The 17,224-nt window shown below is 40.7% G+C and overlaps 1 protein-coding gene across 1 annotated transcript in view; it reads left to right on the top strand.

The window, feature by feature from the left end:
* LOC143297702 (uncharacterized) overlaps positions 1–1,711 on the top strand; it is a 212,952-nt gene extending 211,241 nt beyond the window's left edge. Inside the window, exon 19 of the mRNA XM_076610124.1 lies at positions 1,307–1,711. Coding sequence (XP_076466239.1) covers positions 1,307–1,711 — 405 coding nt within the window. The remainder of the gene's footprint in view (positions 1–1,306) is intronic.
* Positions 1,712–17,224: the final 15,513 nt, after the last annotated feature.

Below are 17,224 nucleotides of genomic sequence, written 5' to 3'. Positions count from 1 at the left end.
GTGTTGTCTGTTGCCAGATTTTTATGTTGTCCACTGCCAGTTTTTTTATGTTGTCCGCTGCCAGTTTTTTTTATCTTGTCCAATGCCAGTTTTTTATGTTGTCCACTGCCAGTTATTTTTATGTCGTCCAATGCCAGTTTTTTTTGTGTTGTCTGCTGCCAGTTTTTTTTATCTTGTCCAATGCCAGTTTTTTTGTGTTGTCCAATGTCAGTTTTTTTATGTTGTCCGCTGCCAGTTTTTTTATGTTGTCCAATGTCAGTTTTTTTATGTTGTCCACTGTCAGTTTTTTTGTGTTGTCCACTGCCAGTTTTATGTTGTCTGCTGCCAGTTTTTTTTTGTGTGTCTTGTCTGATGCCAGTTACGTTGTCCACTGCCAGTTTTTTTGTGTTGTCCAATGTCAGTTTTTTTGTGTTGTCCACTGCCAGTTTTTTTGTGTTGTCCAATGTCAGTTTTTTTTATGTTGTCTGCTGCCAGTTTTTTTATGTTGTCTGCTGCCAGTTTTTTTATGTTGTCCGCTGCCAGGTTTTTTGTGCTGTCCCCTGTCTGTTTTTTTACAGTTTTTTTTTGTGTTGTCTGCTGCCAGTTTTTTTGTGTCAGTGTCAGTTGGGTTTTTTTTTTTTGTGTTGTCAGCTGCCAGTTTCTTGTGTTGTCCAATGTCAGTTTTTCGTGTTGTCCACTGTCATTTTTTATGTTGTCCAATGTCAGTTTCTTGTGTTGTCCATTGTCAGTATTTTGTGTTTTCCTTTGTCAGTATTTTGTGTTTTCCATTGTCAGTTTCTTGTTTTCCATTGTCAGTATTTTGTGTTTTCCATTGTCAGTTTTTTGTGTTTTCCATTGTCAGTATTTTGTGTTTTCCACTGTCAGTGTCTTGTGTTTTCCATTGTCAGTGTTTTGTGTTTTCCATTGTCAGTATTTTGTGTTTTTCATTGTCAGTATTTTGTGTTTTCCATTGTCAGTGTTTTGTGTTTTCCATTGTCAGTATTTTGTGTTTTCCATTGTCAGTGTTTTGTGTTTTCCATTGTCAGTGTCTTGTGTTTTCCATTGTCAGTTTCCTGTGCTGTCAGCTGCCTGTTTCTTTGTGGTGTCCACTAGTTGTCTGCTGCCAGTCTGCTGTGTGTGTGTCTCTGTGTGTGTGTGTGTGTGTGTGTTCATTCTTTAGTTTAGCGTCTTTTCACTATCAGTGATATTAGACAAATGTGTGTGTGTGTGTGTGTGTGTGTGTGTTTCTGTGTCTCTGTGTTCTGACTACCATCATAACACATGGCGTGTGTGTGTCCGCCCCCACCCCCACCCCACCTCTCCCAAGGTTCCCAACGAGCACCTGGCGGAGGAGTGTGGCAAGGCCTGCAACCTGCAGATCAGCTCCCTGGCGGAGTTCTTCATCTCCATCGGCCTGCCCATGTACATCCCCCGGGTGCTGGCCGGGGGCGTGGCCTCCATGCAGGACCTGCTGGTCGTCACGGATGCCGACATCCCCCGCCTGACTGGAGCCGACGCCTACCACGTCAAACGCATCGCCCACGCCATTCAGTGGGTCAAGGTCAAGCTGGACTCACCCACTCAAGAGGACGCCACTCCGTCTGGCGGTGGCGCAGGAGAGGAGAAGAAGAATGATGGTGGTGGCGGCGGTGGGGGTGGGGGTAATAATAGTGGTGGTGGTGGTGCCATGCCGAAACCCAGCAGCAGCAACAGCATCAAGGATAAAGTCTGATGATCGCTTTTTGTGTGTGTGGTTTTTTTTTTTTTGGTTTTGAGGGGCTTGGGGGGTGAAGTTTGCTTTCAGGTGTCGTTTTTTGGGGTGTTTTTTTTGCGGTGGTTAAGTGTGTTTTGGGGTTGTTGTTTGTTTTTTTTTTTTTTCTTTTTTCTTTTGAGAGACAACAGGAGTAAAAACATCAAATACAAAGTCCAATAGTTGTTTTTTCTAATAGGTTAAGTTTACTTTAGGTATTATATTTTCTTGAATATCTTTGTTTTTGTTTTGTTTTGTTTTGTTTTTGTTTTTTTGCTGTTTCTCTTGCAGCAAGAATGAACCCCTCCGTTGTTAAGGAGAAGTGGATAAAGTGTGGTGGGGGTAGACTGGGGAATGAGAGAAAGAATGAACCCCTCCGTTGTTAAGGAGAAGTGGATAAAGTGTGGTGGGGGTAGACTGGGGAATGAGAGAAAGAATGAACCCCTCCGTTGTTAAGGAGAAGTGGATAAAGTGTGGTGGGGGTAGACTGGGGAATGAGAGAAAGAATGAACCCCTCCGTTGTTAAGGAGAAGTGGATAAAGTGTGGTGGGGGTAGACTGGGGAATGAGAGAAAGAATGAACCCCTCCGTTGTTAAGGAGAAGTGGATAAAGTGTGGTGGGGCTAGACTGGGGAATTAGACAGCACTGTCCGCCACATACACCAGTAACCAGTGCAGCATCTGGTCAGTTACAGTTGGATGACGGTTTTGTAGAGAGGGGTGTGTGTGTGTGTGTGTGTGTGTGTGTGTGTGTGTGTGCTAGTCAGTACAACTTTATATTGATCTGAAAGTAAATAGTTGATGATGTGTGTGTGTGTGTGTTAGTGTGTGTGTGAGAGAGAGAGAGAGAGAGAGAGAGAGAGAGAGAGAGCAGGTAACGAGTGAAGAAACAGCACTGGAACAGAAGTTCCAACTGCTTCATGAACCCAAAACACAACACACCAACAATATGAAACGGGATTTTATTCTTTTTATGTGTTTGTGTTATGCTAGTATGAAACAGGATTTCTTTTTTTTTTTCTTGTCTTTTCTTTTCATTTTTTTCATTTTGAAATCCCAGTTGACGCAACAAATGCTGTGGTGTGGGACCAGGCAGAGATTGTTGGCTGACTGAGTGACACAAGGGCCACACCTGCCGTTAGACATTGTGACATTGTCCTGTCGTTGTTTTCTTGTTTTCTGTGGGAATAGTTAGGTGCCCTCATCTTTCTACACCACAGGCTTCATCATGGCAGTGGAACGGAGAGTTCTCCGTCACGGACCGGTCAGGTGGTTGCTGTGTTGATTCGTGACAGGTCGTCAGGATGTACGCACGCTGTGGGCTGTGTTTTCATTGAGCATAATCAGTGCGGAAAGGCCAGGAGACATGCTCAGTGCGAGTGTGTGTGTGTGGACCTGTGGACAACAGCAGTGGCTCGTGTCGGTGTGTTTTTCTGCAGTATCTGCAGTCAGTCAGTCCACTAAGGGTGGGTTTTTTTTGTGTTTTTTTTTGGTGGACATGTTTTTTTGTTTTCCTTTTCTTTTTCTTTTCTTTTTTTTGTATTGATACACATTGTAACATTTGGGTATTCGTGCTGCTCAGGATTGTGTGATTTCTGGACGAGGGAGTCATGTAGCTGGTGTTGTTCTTTCTCTGGTTTGTTTTCGCTTCATGTCGGCGCGTTGGTTTTGACATGTTTTGCTCCTGTTTTGTACGGTGGTGCTGTAGATTTGGGTGGCTTTGGTCGCTTGCATGCCAGTGTAGCGCAGTCATGGATGGGGAGGAAGTGACGGTGTCCAGATTGTTGTTTGATGATGATGATGATGGTGTTAATGATGTGAATACTTTTAGAGCACCTACCTTCTGTCAGAGACCAAGCTCTAAGCGCTTTACAAACATGGAGTTGTTTGCACAACAGGCTGCCTACCTGGGTAGAACTAACTGACAACTGCCATTGGGTGCTCATCGTTTGTTTCCTGCGTCCTTCAGTCTGGTTACTGTCACACACACACACACTCACACTCACACTCACACACACACGCACACACACACACACACACTCACACACACACACACACACACACACACACACACACACACACACACACACACTCACACACTCACACACACATGTAACAGATTTACATCTATGAACATTTTGTTTATTTACCCTGCCATGTAGGCAGCTCTGCTCTATTTTCAGGGGTATGCATGCTGGATACGGTCTTGTTTCTATAAGCCACAGAATGCTGACATGGATTACAGGATCTTTGATTTGCGTGTCTGATCATCTGACGACACTGGTGCCTAACACGAGGATTCACCCAGTTTCTGTTCAGTGCATGGAGACTTCTCAGCCAGCCAGCTGCATAAAGAAAAATGTCACAGGAGATTTATTAGATATTTGCCCTCTGTGTGTGTGTGTGTGTGTGTGTGTGTGTGTGTGAAAACTGCCTCAGATCTTCAGAAAGGAGGAAAACAAGTCAGTGGAGCTCAGAAGAAAGTGGCCAGAAAATTTAGATTTTTTGTTGTTTGTAGTCTTCTTTGAGAGCTACTCAGTTACTGAGCAACTGCAAGCTCAGTGTCAGAGGATTCATGATATGCACAGATCCTTGGTTCAGAGACGATGCTTCATTTCTGGTAAACTGTGTGACAAAAGGACATTGTCAGAGTGTTCATTATATGCAGAAAGGACATGTCAGGACATTGTCAGAGTGTTCATGATATGCAGAAAGGATATGTCAGGACATTGTCAGAGTGTTCATGATATGCAGAAAGGATATGTCAGGACATTGTCAGAGTGTTCATGATATGCAGAAAGGATATGTCAGGACATTGTCAGAGTGTTCAGGATATGCAGAAAGGATATGTCAGGACATTGTCAGTGTTCATGATATGCAGAAAGGATATGTCAGGACATTGTCAGAGTGTTCATGATATGCAGAAAGGATATGTCAGGACATTGTCAGAGTGTTCAGGATATGCAGAAAGGATATGTCAGGACATTGTCAGTGTTCATGATATGCAGAAAGGACATGTCAGGACATTGTCAGAGTGTTCATGATATGCAGAAAGGATATGTCAGGACATTGTCAGAGTGTTCATGATATGCAGAAAGGATATGTCAGGACATTGTCTGAGTGTTCATGATATGCAAAAAAGGATATGTCAGGACATTGTCAGAGTGTTCATGATATGCAGAAAGGATATGTCAGGACATTGTCTGAGTGTTCATGATATGCAGAAAGGATATGTCAGGACATTGTCAGTGTTCATGATATGCAGAAAGGATATGTCAGGACATTGTCAGAGTGTTCATGATATGCAGAAAGGATATGTCAGGACATTGTCAGAGTGTTCATGATATGCAGAAAGGCTATGTCAGGACATTGTCAGAGTGTTCATGATATGCAGAAAGGATATGTCAGGACATTGTCAGAGTGTTCATGATATGCAGAAAGGATATGTCAGGACATTGTCAGTGTTCATGATATGCAGAAAGGATATGTCAGGACATTGTCAGAGTGTTCATGATATGCAGAAAGGATATGTCAGGACATTGTCAGTGTTCATGATATGCAGAAAGGATATGTCAGGACATTGTCAGAGTGTTCATGATATGCAGAAAGGATATGTCAGGACATTGTCAGTGTTCATGATATGCAGAAAGGATATGTCAGGACATTGTCAGAGTGTTCATGGTATGCAGAAAGGATATGTCAGGACATTGTCAGAGTGTTCATGATATGCAGAAAGGATATGTCAGGACATTGTCAGTGTTCATGATATGCAGAAAGGATATGTCAGGACATTGTCAGAGTGTTCATGGTATGCAGAAAGGATATGTCAGGACATTGTCAGAGTGTTCATGATATGCAGAAAGGATATGTCAGGACATTGTCAGAGTGTTCATGATATGCAGAAAGGATATGTCAGGACATTGTCAGTGTTCACATGATATGCAGAAAGGATATGTCAGGACATTGTCAGAGTGTTCATGATATGCAGAAAGGATATGTCAGGACATTGTCAGTGTTCATGATATGCAGAAAGGATATGTCAGGACATTGTCAGTGTTCAGGATATGCAGAAAGGATATGTCTGAGGATCCATGATAAGCAGACGTCATTCACTTGAAGACTGTGATTCACTTCTGGTAAATTACATGACAGAAGAACAACTTGTATAAAGGAAATGAATGTTGACCAGACAAGTATACAAAAACTGAAAGATTTCTTGGTTAAAAAATTTTACATTTGTACACATTTGCATGCATCTAAAAGCATTATTTTTTTTTGTGCATACGTTGTTATATCCCAATTCATATTCATCTTTATTTTCAAGATTTTTTCACTGAGAAATTTAGGAACTGATAGGTATTTTTGTGTTGGGCATGGGATAATGTCTCAGAATTACATTGCAAAGATTTTATGAACTTACCCTGTGGTTGATCCTGTCTTCTCCCATGCAGGAAACAACTTACAACGTGAATGTCTACTGACAGAGAGAGGATCAGTCAAACAGACATTAACTACGCTAAAGTGCTAATGAATGATGAATAAAAAATTAAAGAATAAAAAAAGATTTAAGTTTATATTGGTCTTTGAAATACCATTGAGGCTGCCAAGAGAAATAGATGTGTATAAAAGTGTGTATATGTGGGGTTTGATTTGCCTTCAGTAATTTTTTTTTTTTCTCTACTTCTTCTCTACTTCATGAGATTGATTTGAGCTTGGTGGTAAAGTGCACACCAGTTTTCATTCAGCTGTATTGTCTGTTTGTCATGCAGACAGTTTCTTGAGAGAGAACTGATGTTGCATGTTAATGAAGCATTCCCGTTCTCCTTGAGAAAAGGGAAACAACTGGCTCACCCCCCCCCCCCCCCCCTCCCACCTCCTCAGATGCTGATTTTCATCTGCTTGCTTGCTTTTATTGTGGGTGGGGGGTGGAGGGGTCCTTACTTGCACAGCGTGGTTCAACACTAAGAGCTTTAACTGGTGAATGTTTGTGGTGTTTCCTGTGAAAAGATATGACTGAGTATAATGTTCATTTCTCTTGTTTTTCATGTTCAACTGTATACATGTACAGATGTAGTGTGCCGATAACGGAAGTGTACAGTCATAGCACTCGTGTGATTTCAGTTTTGCAGGGAGATGGGAAGGGAGGAGTGTGTGTCTGCGTGTTCCCTTTCCCTGATCGTTCTGTAGTTGTTGTTGTAGAATGGAAATGGCTGTTTTGTAGTCATTGGTGTAGCATGGAAGTGGCTGCATTTGTGTTGACATTTTGAATGTGTGGACAGTCGGTTGTGTGGACACTCCGGTTGTGTGTCAAAAGTATCTGAGCAGGTGTATGATGTTCTGTGACATGTAAAGCAGTGGGGTTTTGTAGATGTGTATATTGATGATGATGATGATAATGTGTCTTTAGTAACGATGGGTTGTGTTTTCAAAGCAACAACATGTGTGTGTACACAGCATTGGCGTTCAGGAAGTTGGTGAATGTCTGAGGCAGGTACAGATGAACACATATGGCAGTGTTTTGTTTTTACTTTGATTATGTATTTATTTTATTTATTTGCTAAGTTTTTTTGTGTTTTTTCTGTTTATTTCTTATTCTTTTTACCAGTGCCTCATCATATGCGGCCTCCGTACATTTCTGTCCCAGGAATTATCCCCTCCCAAACTCACTCCTCCTCTACGCCACACCCCCTCCAGCCCCACCCCCCTCCCCCCAGCCCCACCTCCCTCCCCCCACCTGCCTATTTACTGGCAGTCATTCCAGCGCCTGTAGTCCACAGAGCTGTCAACATCATGTTACCATGAGGTCCCTTCATGCCCACCCCCCCCCCCCTCTCCCCAACCCTCTAGACACTGCCAAGTCACTTTGGTGCTAGTCACTTGCAAGTCATTCCTGTTCTCTGATTGTGTTTAGGGGACGCTGTTGACGCTTAAGCCCCCCTTCCTGATAACAAAGCCCCCTTCTAAATTGCAAAGACTCCTAACCCCCCCGCCCCCCACCCCCCCCATCCCCTTCTAGGGTTGCCTAGTCAAGAGACCAGAGTTTCTGAACCTATTCCCTGTGGAGCAGAGACAGTCAGTAATGTCCCTCCCTGTCCGTGACATGACAGTTCCTGTGACAGTCTGCCCTCTCATTCACAGTGCCCACCCCTCTCCCGCCCTCCACCACCACCACCCTCCCCTCCCCCCTCACCATCAATTTTATCAGCGCAGAACACTCTGGCATGAAAGGGCAGGTGATGGACTTTGTGAGAAAAGAGTTGTTGGAGGTCGGGAGAATGCTGCCACTGACATCCTGCAGGGCGTAAACTGATGGAATAGTCACATAAAGTTTGATGAGTTTGAAACAATGTTTTCTTTGTTTAGAGTCCCCCATAAAGTGTGGTGAGTTAATGTTTCTTTATTTCACGGTGAATGGCAAGGAGGGTGTTGATGTTGGGAATTGCACCACCACAGGGCGTGCTATGTACTGTGGTAACAGTTTGGTGTTGTATATTTTTAGGAACAAACTTGCATGACAAGGATGTTGTTAGGGTTCCAGTTCCCATGCTCTGTTCGTATGTGTATATCAGGAAGAACATTTTTGTTGGGACAGAACCATTAACATGTTACATTTCTTCTACTTGTACAATGTGCGGTGTTGTGTAATTCATTGTCATTCAACATTGACCGCTTTAGCACACTTGGCTTCTCACACGCAGTTGAAACGAGCTTAATGATTTGCTAATGCTGTTGAGCATACATGAATTACGATGATGATGATGATGATAATGATGTTGTTTTGGCACTGACCAACGAGAAACTTTGTAAATAGGTACGACAAACTTGGGCACTGTATGTGATGTTGCGATATTTTGAGTGTTGTGAATGGTTGCGTCCAGTCTGTGTGAGTGCCTGTGTTCCCCACGGGCAGATCAGAGGTGCTTGTTGCCTTCTGATTTTTTTGTTTTGTTTGTTTGTCTGTTTGTTATTTCTAGTCCAGCATAGTGGCTGATAGATTGTGTTGATTTGCTGGTGGTGTTCTTTTGCCTCCCCCTGTTCTCAGTGTTCTGTAGCAGTGTTATTTGTGTGCTTTAGTTCAGGGCAAGCTGGGGACTGGGAAATACAGAGGGAATGGTTTTCTTGGCCAGAGAGAGAGAGAGAGAGTGTGCAAGTGCATGTCCATGAGTATGTTAAGCTAGATGATAAAAAATGTTGAAAAGTTACTGAAGGTTTCACAGCAGTTATCAATTGTTCACGGCTGATATACTTTAAATCTTATTGAAGAAATATTTGCATATTAACATTATTTTCATACTGAAAGTAAATTTTAAGAAATATTTGCAGGACCTTACACATTTAGCATTATTTTCATACTGAAAGTAATATGAAAAGAACAAATTTATTGAAGAAATATTCATAGCACATTGCACGTCAACATTATTTTCGTAATGAAAGAATTATGAAAGGAACGTGTTTTCACAAGAACTATGTTTGTGTACTAGAATTGACATAATTATCATCTTATTCTTAATACAGAAGAGAGAGAGAGAAAGAAATAAAAACAAATATAAACTAATGTAGGGCAACAGGATTCTAGAAGTTGAACAGAAGCACCTCAGTGAGGGACTTAGACTAATATGGAATCACCTTAATCCCACTGGGGAAATGACTTGTAAATGAACAGGGCACGTCAGCTATTGCACAACCTTCATTTCACCAAGTCCTGTGAGCAGAACATCATCAAACACCAGGTACACTACAAAGGTGAAAGTGACAATTACAGATCAGCACTCAGGAAATCAGTTATTGTCCACTCCATTTCAAAACATTTTCTAATTATGCTCTTTATTAATTAATTAATTTAATTATTTATTTCTTTATTTATTTTGTTTGTTTCTGTTCTTGTGATGGACGCGAAAAGTGAAACAAAAAGTGTTCCATGTCAAAACTGCCAGTAACACCGCTAGGTGGAATTATACTGATTTCCAGCAACACCTTGAGGTGAAATTATACTGTTTTCCAGCAACACCTTGAGGTGAAATTATACTGTTTTCCAGCAACACTTTAAGGTGAAATTATACTGTTTTCTAGCAACACCTTTAAGTGAAATTATACGGTTTTCCAGCAACACCTTAAGGTGAAATTAAACTGGTTTTTTTAGCAACACTTTAAGGTGAAATTATACTGGTTTTTTTTAGCAACACCTTAAGGTGAAATTATACTGGTTTTTTTTAGCAACACTGTTAAGTGAAATTATACTGTTTTCCAGCAACACCTTGAGGTGAAATTATACTGTTTTCCAGCAACACCTTAAGGTGAAATTATACTGTTTTCCAGCAACACCTTGAGGTGAAATTATACTGTTTTCCAGCAACACCTTGAGGTGAAATTATACTGTTTTCCAGCAACACCTTTAAGTGAAATTATACTGTTTTCCAGCAACACCTTGAGGTAAAATTATACTGTTTTCCAGCAACACCTTTAAGTGAAATTATACTGTTTTCCAGCAACACCTTGAGGTAAAATTATACTGTTTTCCAGCAACACCTTTAAGTGAAATTATACTGTTTTTCCAGCAACACCTTGAGGTAAAACTATACTGTTTTCCAGCAAGACAGTAAGGTGAAAGTATACTATTTTCTTGCAACACTGTTACATGAAATTACAGTTTTCCAGCAACCCTGTTAATTGAAATTATACTGTTTTCCAGCAACACTGTTGGGTGAAATTGTACTGTTTTCTAGCAACACTGTTGGGTGAAATTACAGTTTGGTGGGGTTTTTTGGGTTGGTTTTGGAAGTATTTTGCTGTTGTGGGTATTGTTTTTTGTTGTTGGTTTTCAGCAAATTCAAAAGTACTTCTCGCTTCAAAGTATGTTTGTTTTTCCACTATTTGCATAATGGACGTAGTGTGTGCGACACAGCTGCAGAGGTTAACAGTGCAGATGTACCAAGTGTTTAATGGACGTAACGTGTGCGACAGCTGCAGAGGGTAACAGTGCAGATGTACCAAGTTTAGGAGTAGTCACTGTCCACTGTAAAGATCTGTGTCAGCAACTGTTTTTTTTGTTTTTTTTTTATGTCACTTACACTTTCTTTGCTGTAGCCTTTGTTCAGAATTGAATCAGATCTAATGTAAAGAATATATATAGCGTAAAAAAAGGGGTGAATGGCTTCTGTATGTACATTTATTCAGCTGTAAACAGTAAAGAAATGTATTTGATTCTTTGGCTATAGCTGCAGTGAAAATGCATTTGATGGTACCACTCTTAAGCTACTGTGTTTACACTGATGCAGTGATAAAGAAATTTATCAGAAAATGTATCTTATAATGTCACTTATTGGCTACTGTGTTTACACTGATACAGTGATAAAGAAATGTGTTGGATAATGTTTATCGTTAAGTCTTTGGCTACTGTTTTTACACTGATGTAGTGATGATGAATAAATGTAGTTGATATTATCTCTCTTCTTAACGTTCTGACTGCTTAAGCCAGGTAATAATTCTCAGTTGCTGGCATTTATCATTGCTTTGCTGCGTTCAGTCATCACTTTATTCTTCTTTACGGTTTATTCCTCGTGACTGCCAGCGCCTGCTACATTTCTGGTTGCTTGCCTGTTGAACAGATTTTGATGTGTGAAGAGGGAGGGAGGGAGTGTCAATGATCCATGTGTGTGTGTGTGTGTGTGTGTGTGTTCTTTGGCAGTTTCTCAGGAACTATGAGCTCCCAGGAGCCTATCGTTTGCACAGTTGTCAGTTCAAGGTTGTAGTGATAGTGCTTTATATTTGACGTCTTTACACATTGTGCGCAGTTGTTATTAGAACGATCGAGGTAGTGTTCTTTTGTTTGGACACATTGTTACAGTTTCCCTGGCATTCCTGAAAGCTTGACACATAGCTGATATCCTGTTTGTAGCAACTTAAATATTGTCCTTGACCTTCTTTTGTTCAGCTTCTGTTGACGTTATTGTTGCTGATGTTGTTTTCTCTCCTGATCAAACAATTTCCTTTCACATAATCTTTTCACTACCATAGACTGGTTTCCAGCTGGCAGAAAAGACTTTGAAATGTCTGGAGTTCTACAGCTGATGAAAATTATTGGAACAGATTTGGAAGGAGATTCCAATTTTGTTTTTACCCCCAATATTTTGCAGACTCATAAAGTTTGGGTTTTTTTCTTTTTAAACAAATCCTCTTTTCTTTCTTTCTTATTTTTTTTTCCAAAGAAGTTACATACATTTTGAATGAGGACATGGGAAGTGTAAAAGTGTGGAGTGACTCACGAAACAGAATCCATTTTTTTAAACAAATTCTCTCGTTCTGAACAATTCATACACACATTATAAGCGAGGATATATGTGTGAAAGTGTGGAATGACCATCATTGGGAGGACGCTTTTTTTTCTTCTCTTTCTTTTGTTTTTCTTTCAGCAACACACGAAAGAATGATAGGTGGATGCTGTGCGAGATGAAAGAACAATGCTGTGTGCCAAATACTAGGTCTTTTTGCCTGTCACTGAATTTGTACGGGTGAGGATGATGTCCACCTCATGAAAAGTTGGTCAGTGGTGGCCAGACAAACTGTGAGGTCATATGTAAATCGCATCATGTTGTAAAGACGATGTAGGCGTCTTACACTGATGAAACACTATTCCTGCCCCCTGTCTTGTGGATATGGTAATGGGCCAGAAGTAGCAATCTCTAGTCTGCTCGTTATTTGCTTTGGCCTTTTTTTTTTCCTTCTCCTTTGCTTTCTGTATTCTTTCCTTCACTCGTCTTCTGCAGTACTACTGGTCAGTTCACCTGTGATTTCTGTACATTCTCTCTCTCTCTCTCTCTCACCCGTTCACCCTCCCACACCCTCTCTTTCTCTCTCTCAGCTTGAGATGGTGTTTTTTTTCTTTTCTTTAATTATCCAGGAAATGGGAGTTGTCAGATTTTTGCAGTGTTTGGATTTTCCTCCACCTGTTTATGCTCGCTCTCTCTCTCTCTCTTTATATGTAGATATCTATCTATCTATCTATATAGATAGATAGATAGATAGATACTTTTCTTTTTGTTATATATAAAGTTGTGGTGACTAAGGAACTGGTCAACGTCAAAGGCCCCTTCAGGGTTTAGGTGTTTGATTTAGTGTGACACACATGCAACCAGTGTTCCCAGCGGGTTGGACATTGTGGAGGTCGGCAGGTTTATACTGTACGGTGGTTCTCACTTTTGTTTGTGAAGCGTTGAGGGAGGGAGGTGGCAGAATGGTGAAGACGCTCATCTGCCATATAGTGTCCGTGAGGGTCTGAGTTCCATTCTCGGTCGCTCCCATTCTCCCAAGTTTGACTAGAAAATAAAACGAGAGTGTCTAGTCATTTGGTTGAGGCGGTAAACCGAGGTCCCGTGTGCAGCATGCACTTCACGCACTGAAAAAAACAACAAAAAAAAACCAGCAAGAAAAGGCTTGTCCTCTGGCAAAATTATGCATACGAATTCCGCTCTTGATAGAAGAAGAAGAGAGAGAAAATAGAAAATTAGAAAAAAAAGAAAAAAAAAGGAGGGCACACACAGTGAAGCCCTAGGAAAAGAAAACCTGCAGGGCCCACATGCACAAACGCAAATAAACAATCATCAATTCAAGAAGTATTAAAAAAGAGGAAATATATTACTTGAAGCGTTCAGTACTGTTAACCTGACATAAGAAAAAAGAATAAGAACATCAAAATCATCGCACAGATTCAATAATAATTTTTTTTAAATTTTACCAGCTTCAACAACACTTTTTTCTTCGGAGTGTTAAACAGTGTACTGAATTTCAGTGTGTTCGGTCGTTTACAATAAAATGGTTTTAAGAATGCTTTTCTGGTGTCTGAAAAGAAGAACGAGCATTTAAAGACGTAATGGAATTCGTCTCCCAATTCACCTGAATTACATTTTCTACAAACCCTTAAGGAACTTTACTTCGATTTTTATGGCCCCAGCCAGGTACGAATGGGTACCTGACTTGGTTGGGGGAAGATGAACACATGGGAAAGGGAAGGCCAAGCCCCGCCATCTTGATATGCCGAGCACTGGACACAGAGGACATGAAATCACTGCTCCACTGGCCATGAAAGGCTACGGGAGCTTCAACACTGTTTAACCTTTAGAGGACATTTGTTTTACCTGCATATTGACCTGAGGATTGTTTGGGTTCCAGCGTTTCATGTCAGATGATAAAGGAGCTCCTGTGTATTCAGGATGCACTTAGCTCGCAGTAAAGATATCAAAGCATCCCATGCAAGTCGCTGTGGGTAACTTCCATGTCTCTGAGCATCCATGGGAGATGGCTAGGGAAAAATCCAAGACCCCTAAGCTTCCCTGGCGAGTCGCGTTGGAAAAATCCTAAATCCCTAAGCTCCCTTTACAAATCGCGACAGGAAAACCCCTAGATCTCTAACCTTCCCTGACAGATTGCTATGGCAAAATCCCAGATCTTTGAACATCCCTGGCCGGTCGTCACGGAAAAACCCTAAATTCCTTATCTTCTTTGTGGCAGATTGCTACGGAAATATCCAAGGTTCCTCTTTCAGCATCTGTCATTCATTTTGCTCATCGCTCCTGGTGGAGCATAGGCCATCGACGACCCCTCGGCAAAATCCCAGATCTTTGAACATCCCTGGCCGGTCGTCACGGAAAAATCCTGATTCCTTATCTTCTTTGTGGCAGATTGCTACGGAAATATCCAAGGTTCCTCTTTCAGCATCTGTGAAGACAATAAAATAATGATGGTTCCGTGTCTTCGCGAACGAAGATTTCTGAAGGCGTTATTATTCCTTTCCTGGGATGGGTTGCACGAGCCGAACTGTGCAGCGCTAAGTTTGCTTATTGTTAGCAAAGGAATGTGACCTATAATAGATAGACATGTTCTGTCACAGCCACTGCATAGGGAAGGTTCTGGGACTGTGCAGGTACAGTTGAGCAGCACGGTTTTGGCGGCGCTGCATCTTTCCTTCGGTGCTAGGGTTCTGCGGTGCGAACGGCGAGGTGGTTTGGAAGACTTCTGGGGCTTCGTGTTTGCTTATCGTTAAGAATGTTCCAAGCTCCACAGTGAATTCCATATACTTAGGAACATTCTTAACTCTGACCACACTTTGCTCTGCAAGGATCGCCTCGTGCAACCCGGGCCCTGGAGTTGTCCCCTGTATGTGGTCTTTGCCGCATCAAGTCAGGGTTGTTTTTAAGAGTCTTTTTTTTGTACCTCCTTCGTGGACACAATAACAGTGAAATACGAACACAACACAGCAATGCAATTAAAAAAAAGTGATGTGCCAAGATTTGTATAGAATAAGAGGGTAAGAGGTGTGTGTGTGTGTGTGTTTCTATTTTTTCTTTGCAGTTTTTGAGAAGTGTGGCTCTAGTGTTATGATCGATACCGTGAGAAAAAAAAAGAGAAAGTAATTAATACTTTCTTTTTAAAACAAAACAAAAAAGGATGATGATAATATTGAGTCAAAAACAATACTCGTTTTGAAGTTACGTTGTATTCTGGTGCTGGGTCAAATACGTTCTGTATCTTAAACGTTTGTCCGAAAAAGTTTCACTCTGATATATGCGTATATGTGTGTATGCATGTATGTGTTTTAGCCGTTCGTTGTTTGAATTTCGTGAGACTTGGCGAGTCACAATCTAATTATTCCCAATTCCAGACTTTAGAATCCTATCATTATATTTACGTGCATTTTTTTTCCTGAAAGCTTTTTGTCGTCTATGCACGCAAAACCAATTTCTGTTAACACTTTTTGTTTGGTATAAATATTATTTATTGCATGAGTTATTGAAACGTTTGTAATAATTTTTTCAAAGTATATGTAAGTTACTTGTTCAACCAGTTCCAGATTATGTACTCTTTTTTTTTTTTTTTTTTACCTTCTCTTAGTTACAGTATTATCATATTTATGTATAGTAATGGTTATCATTATCAGCATCATTGTTGTCACCAGTCACCCCTTCTTTTCCCCAGCCTCCCACTTTTTTTTTTTTTTTTTTTTTGAAATATGTAGCAGTACTTTTGTTTTATTTTTTTTTTTTTTCTTATATTAAATCCTTTTGGTGATGTGCAATACGAGTTTTGTTACCTGCATACCTGTATACATGTGCAAACGGTTTGTGCCAGATGTGTACCGCAAGAGGTTGTAGCGACGGATAGAACTTGCCCATCTTCTAACAGGGATCGACAGTAGTTTTGTGTGTGTGTGTGTGTGTGTGTGTGTGTGTTTGTGTGTTTCTTTGGTCTTGTGCGTTCTACCTTGAGCTGTTCGAATAAGGATTTGGGTTCCGCTGTTGTTTTTTGTTTTTGTTTTTTTGTTCATTTGTTTGTTGGTTTGTTGTTATTGTTTTTTCTTCAACCCTTTCTTGGCATCGGCTTCATGTTCAGTAAAATAATAATAAAAAAAAGAGTACATGATAACAGCTGTAGTGTGTTACGCGTGTTGTGTTGATGTAAGCGTGTGTTTAAACACGTTGCGCTGGAAGAAGTGTAAATATAAAAATGCAACCACACAACTAACGTGTCATATTTTACACGCACACCAAAACTCAGTGGCAGCAGGCAAGACCAACAGAAAACAACTGTATTCGTCACCAGATGCTGACTGACTGCGTGACAACGAAAAGAAGATACACGCATTTGATGCGGAATATTGTCGCCGGGCAGACATTATCACCAGCGATATTATGCGCCGACTTTGACGGTACATATTGTCGCACTTAGGCACATATTATTGCCGGCGACAATATTATGCTGACGATAAGTGCTGCAACAACTCAGAGAGAGAGAGAGAGAGAGTGACGTGGGGTTTGCAGATTAATGTGAGGTGAGTATTAATTTGTCATGGTAGTGATGATGATATTGATTAGTCATGAAATAGTTTTGTTAGCATTAATTAAATCACGGAGTATAGCATTGTGCGTATGAATTAGTCGTGGCCTGATTATTCATAATGTTAGTATTGGTCATGGAATGTGGCGTTTGTATCAATAACAGAAGATGCTGTTCAGAGTATTGATTCGTCATTGAATAAAATGTTGCAGACATTACTGATTTATTAGTATGGTGGGTATAATCGCACTTTAGCATTCTGAATTCAGCTCAAGAATTTAGGATGCTGAAATGCGATTTATTCCGTCCCATTTTTGCATCCTAAATTCAGCTGTCGGTATTAGTCAAGGAATATGTTGATAGTACCATTGTCATAGTGTTAGTATTTAGTCATGGGAATATGGTTGTGTTGGCATTATTTTATCATGGAATATCCTGTTAATATTAACAGGAATATGCCGTTAGTCTTGGAATATACTTTCGTTAGTATTATTCACAGAGTTTATTTTATTCTGTGTTAATAGTATGTAATCCTGATGTTTGAATTACGGTTTTGTGGCAGTACTAGAGTAGTGAATGGGATAGTGATATAAATGAACGTTAGTTTTTTTTAACGGGGGATGTTGATCTCAGCTGAACTTTGGTAGCGAGAGAAGAGTAGGTGGGTGCA

This window comes from Babylonia areolata, chromosome 23 (assembly GCF_041734735.1).
Source record: "Babylonia areolata isolate BAREFJ2019XMU chromosome 23, ASM4173473v1, whole genome shotgun sequence".
Classification (NCBI taxonomy): Eukaryota; Metazoa; Mollusca; class Gastropoda; order Neogastropoda; family Buccinidae; genus Babylonia; species Babylonia areolata.
Note: the sequence above shows the minus strand (reverse complement) of the source record. Positions and strands in the feature narration are given on the sequence as shown.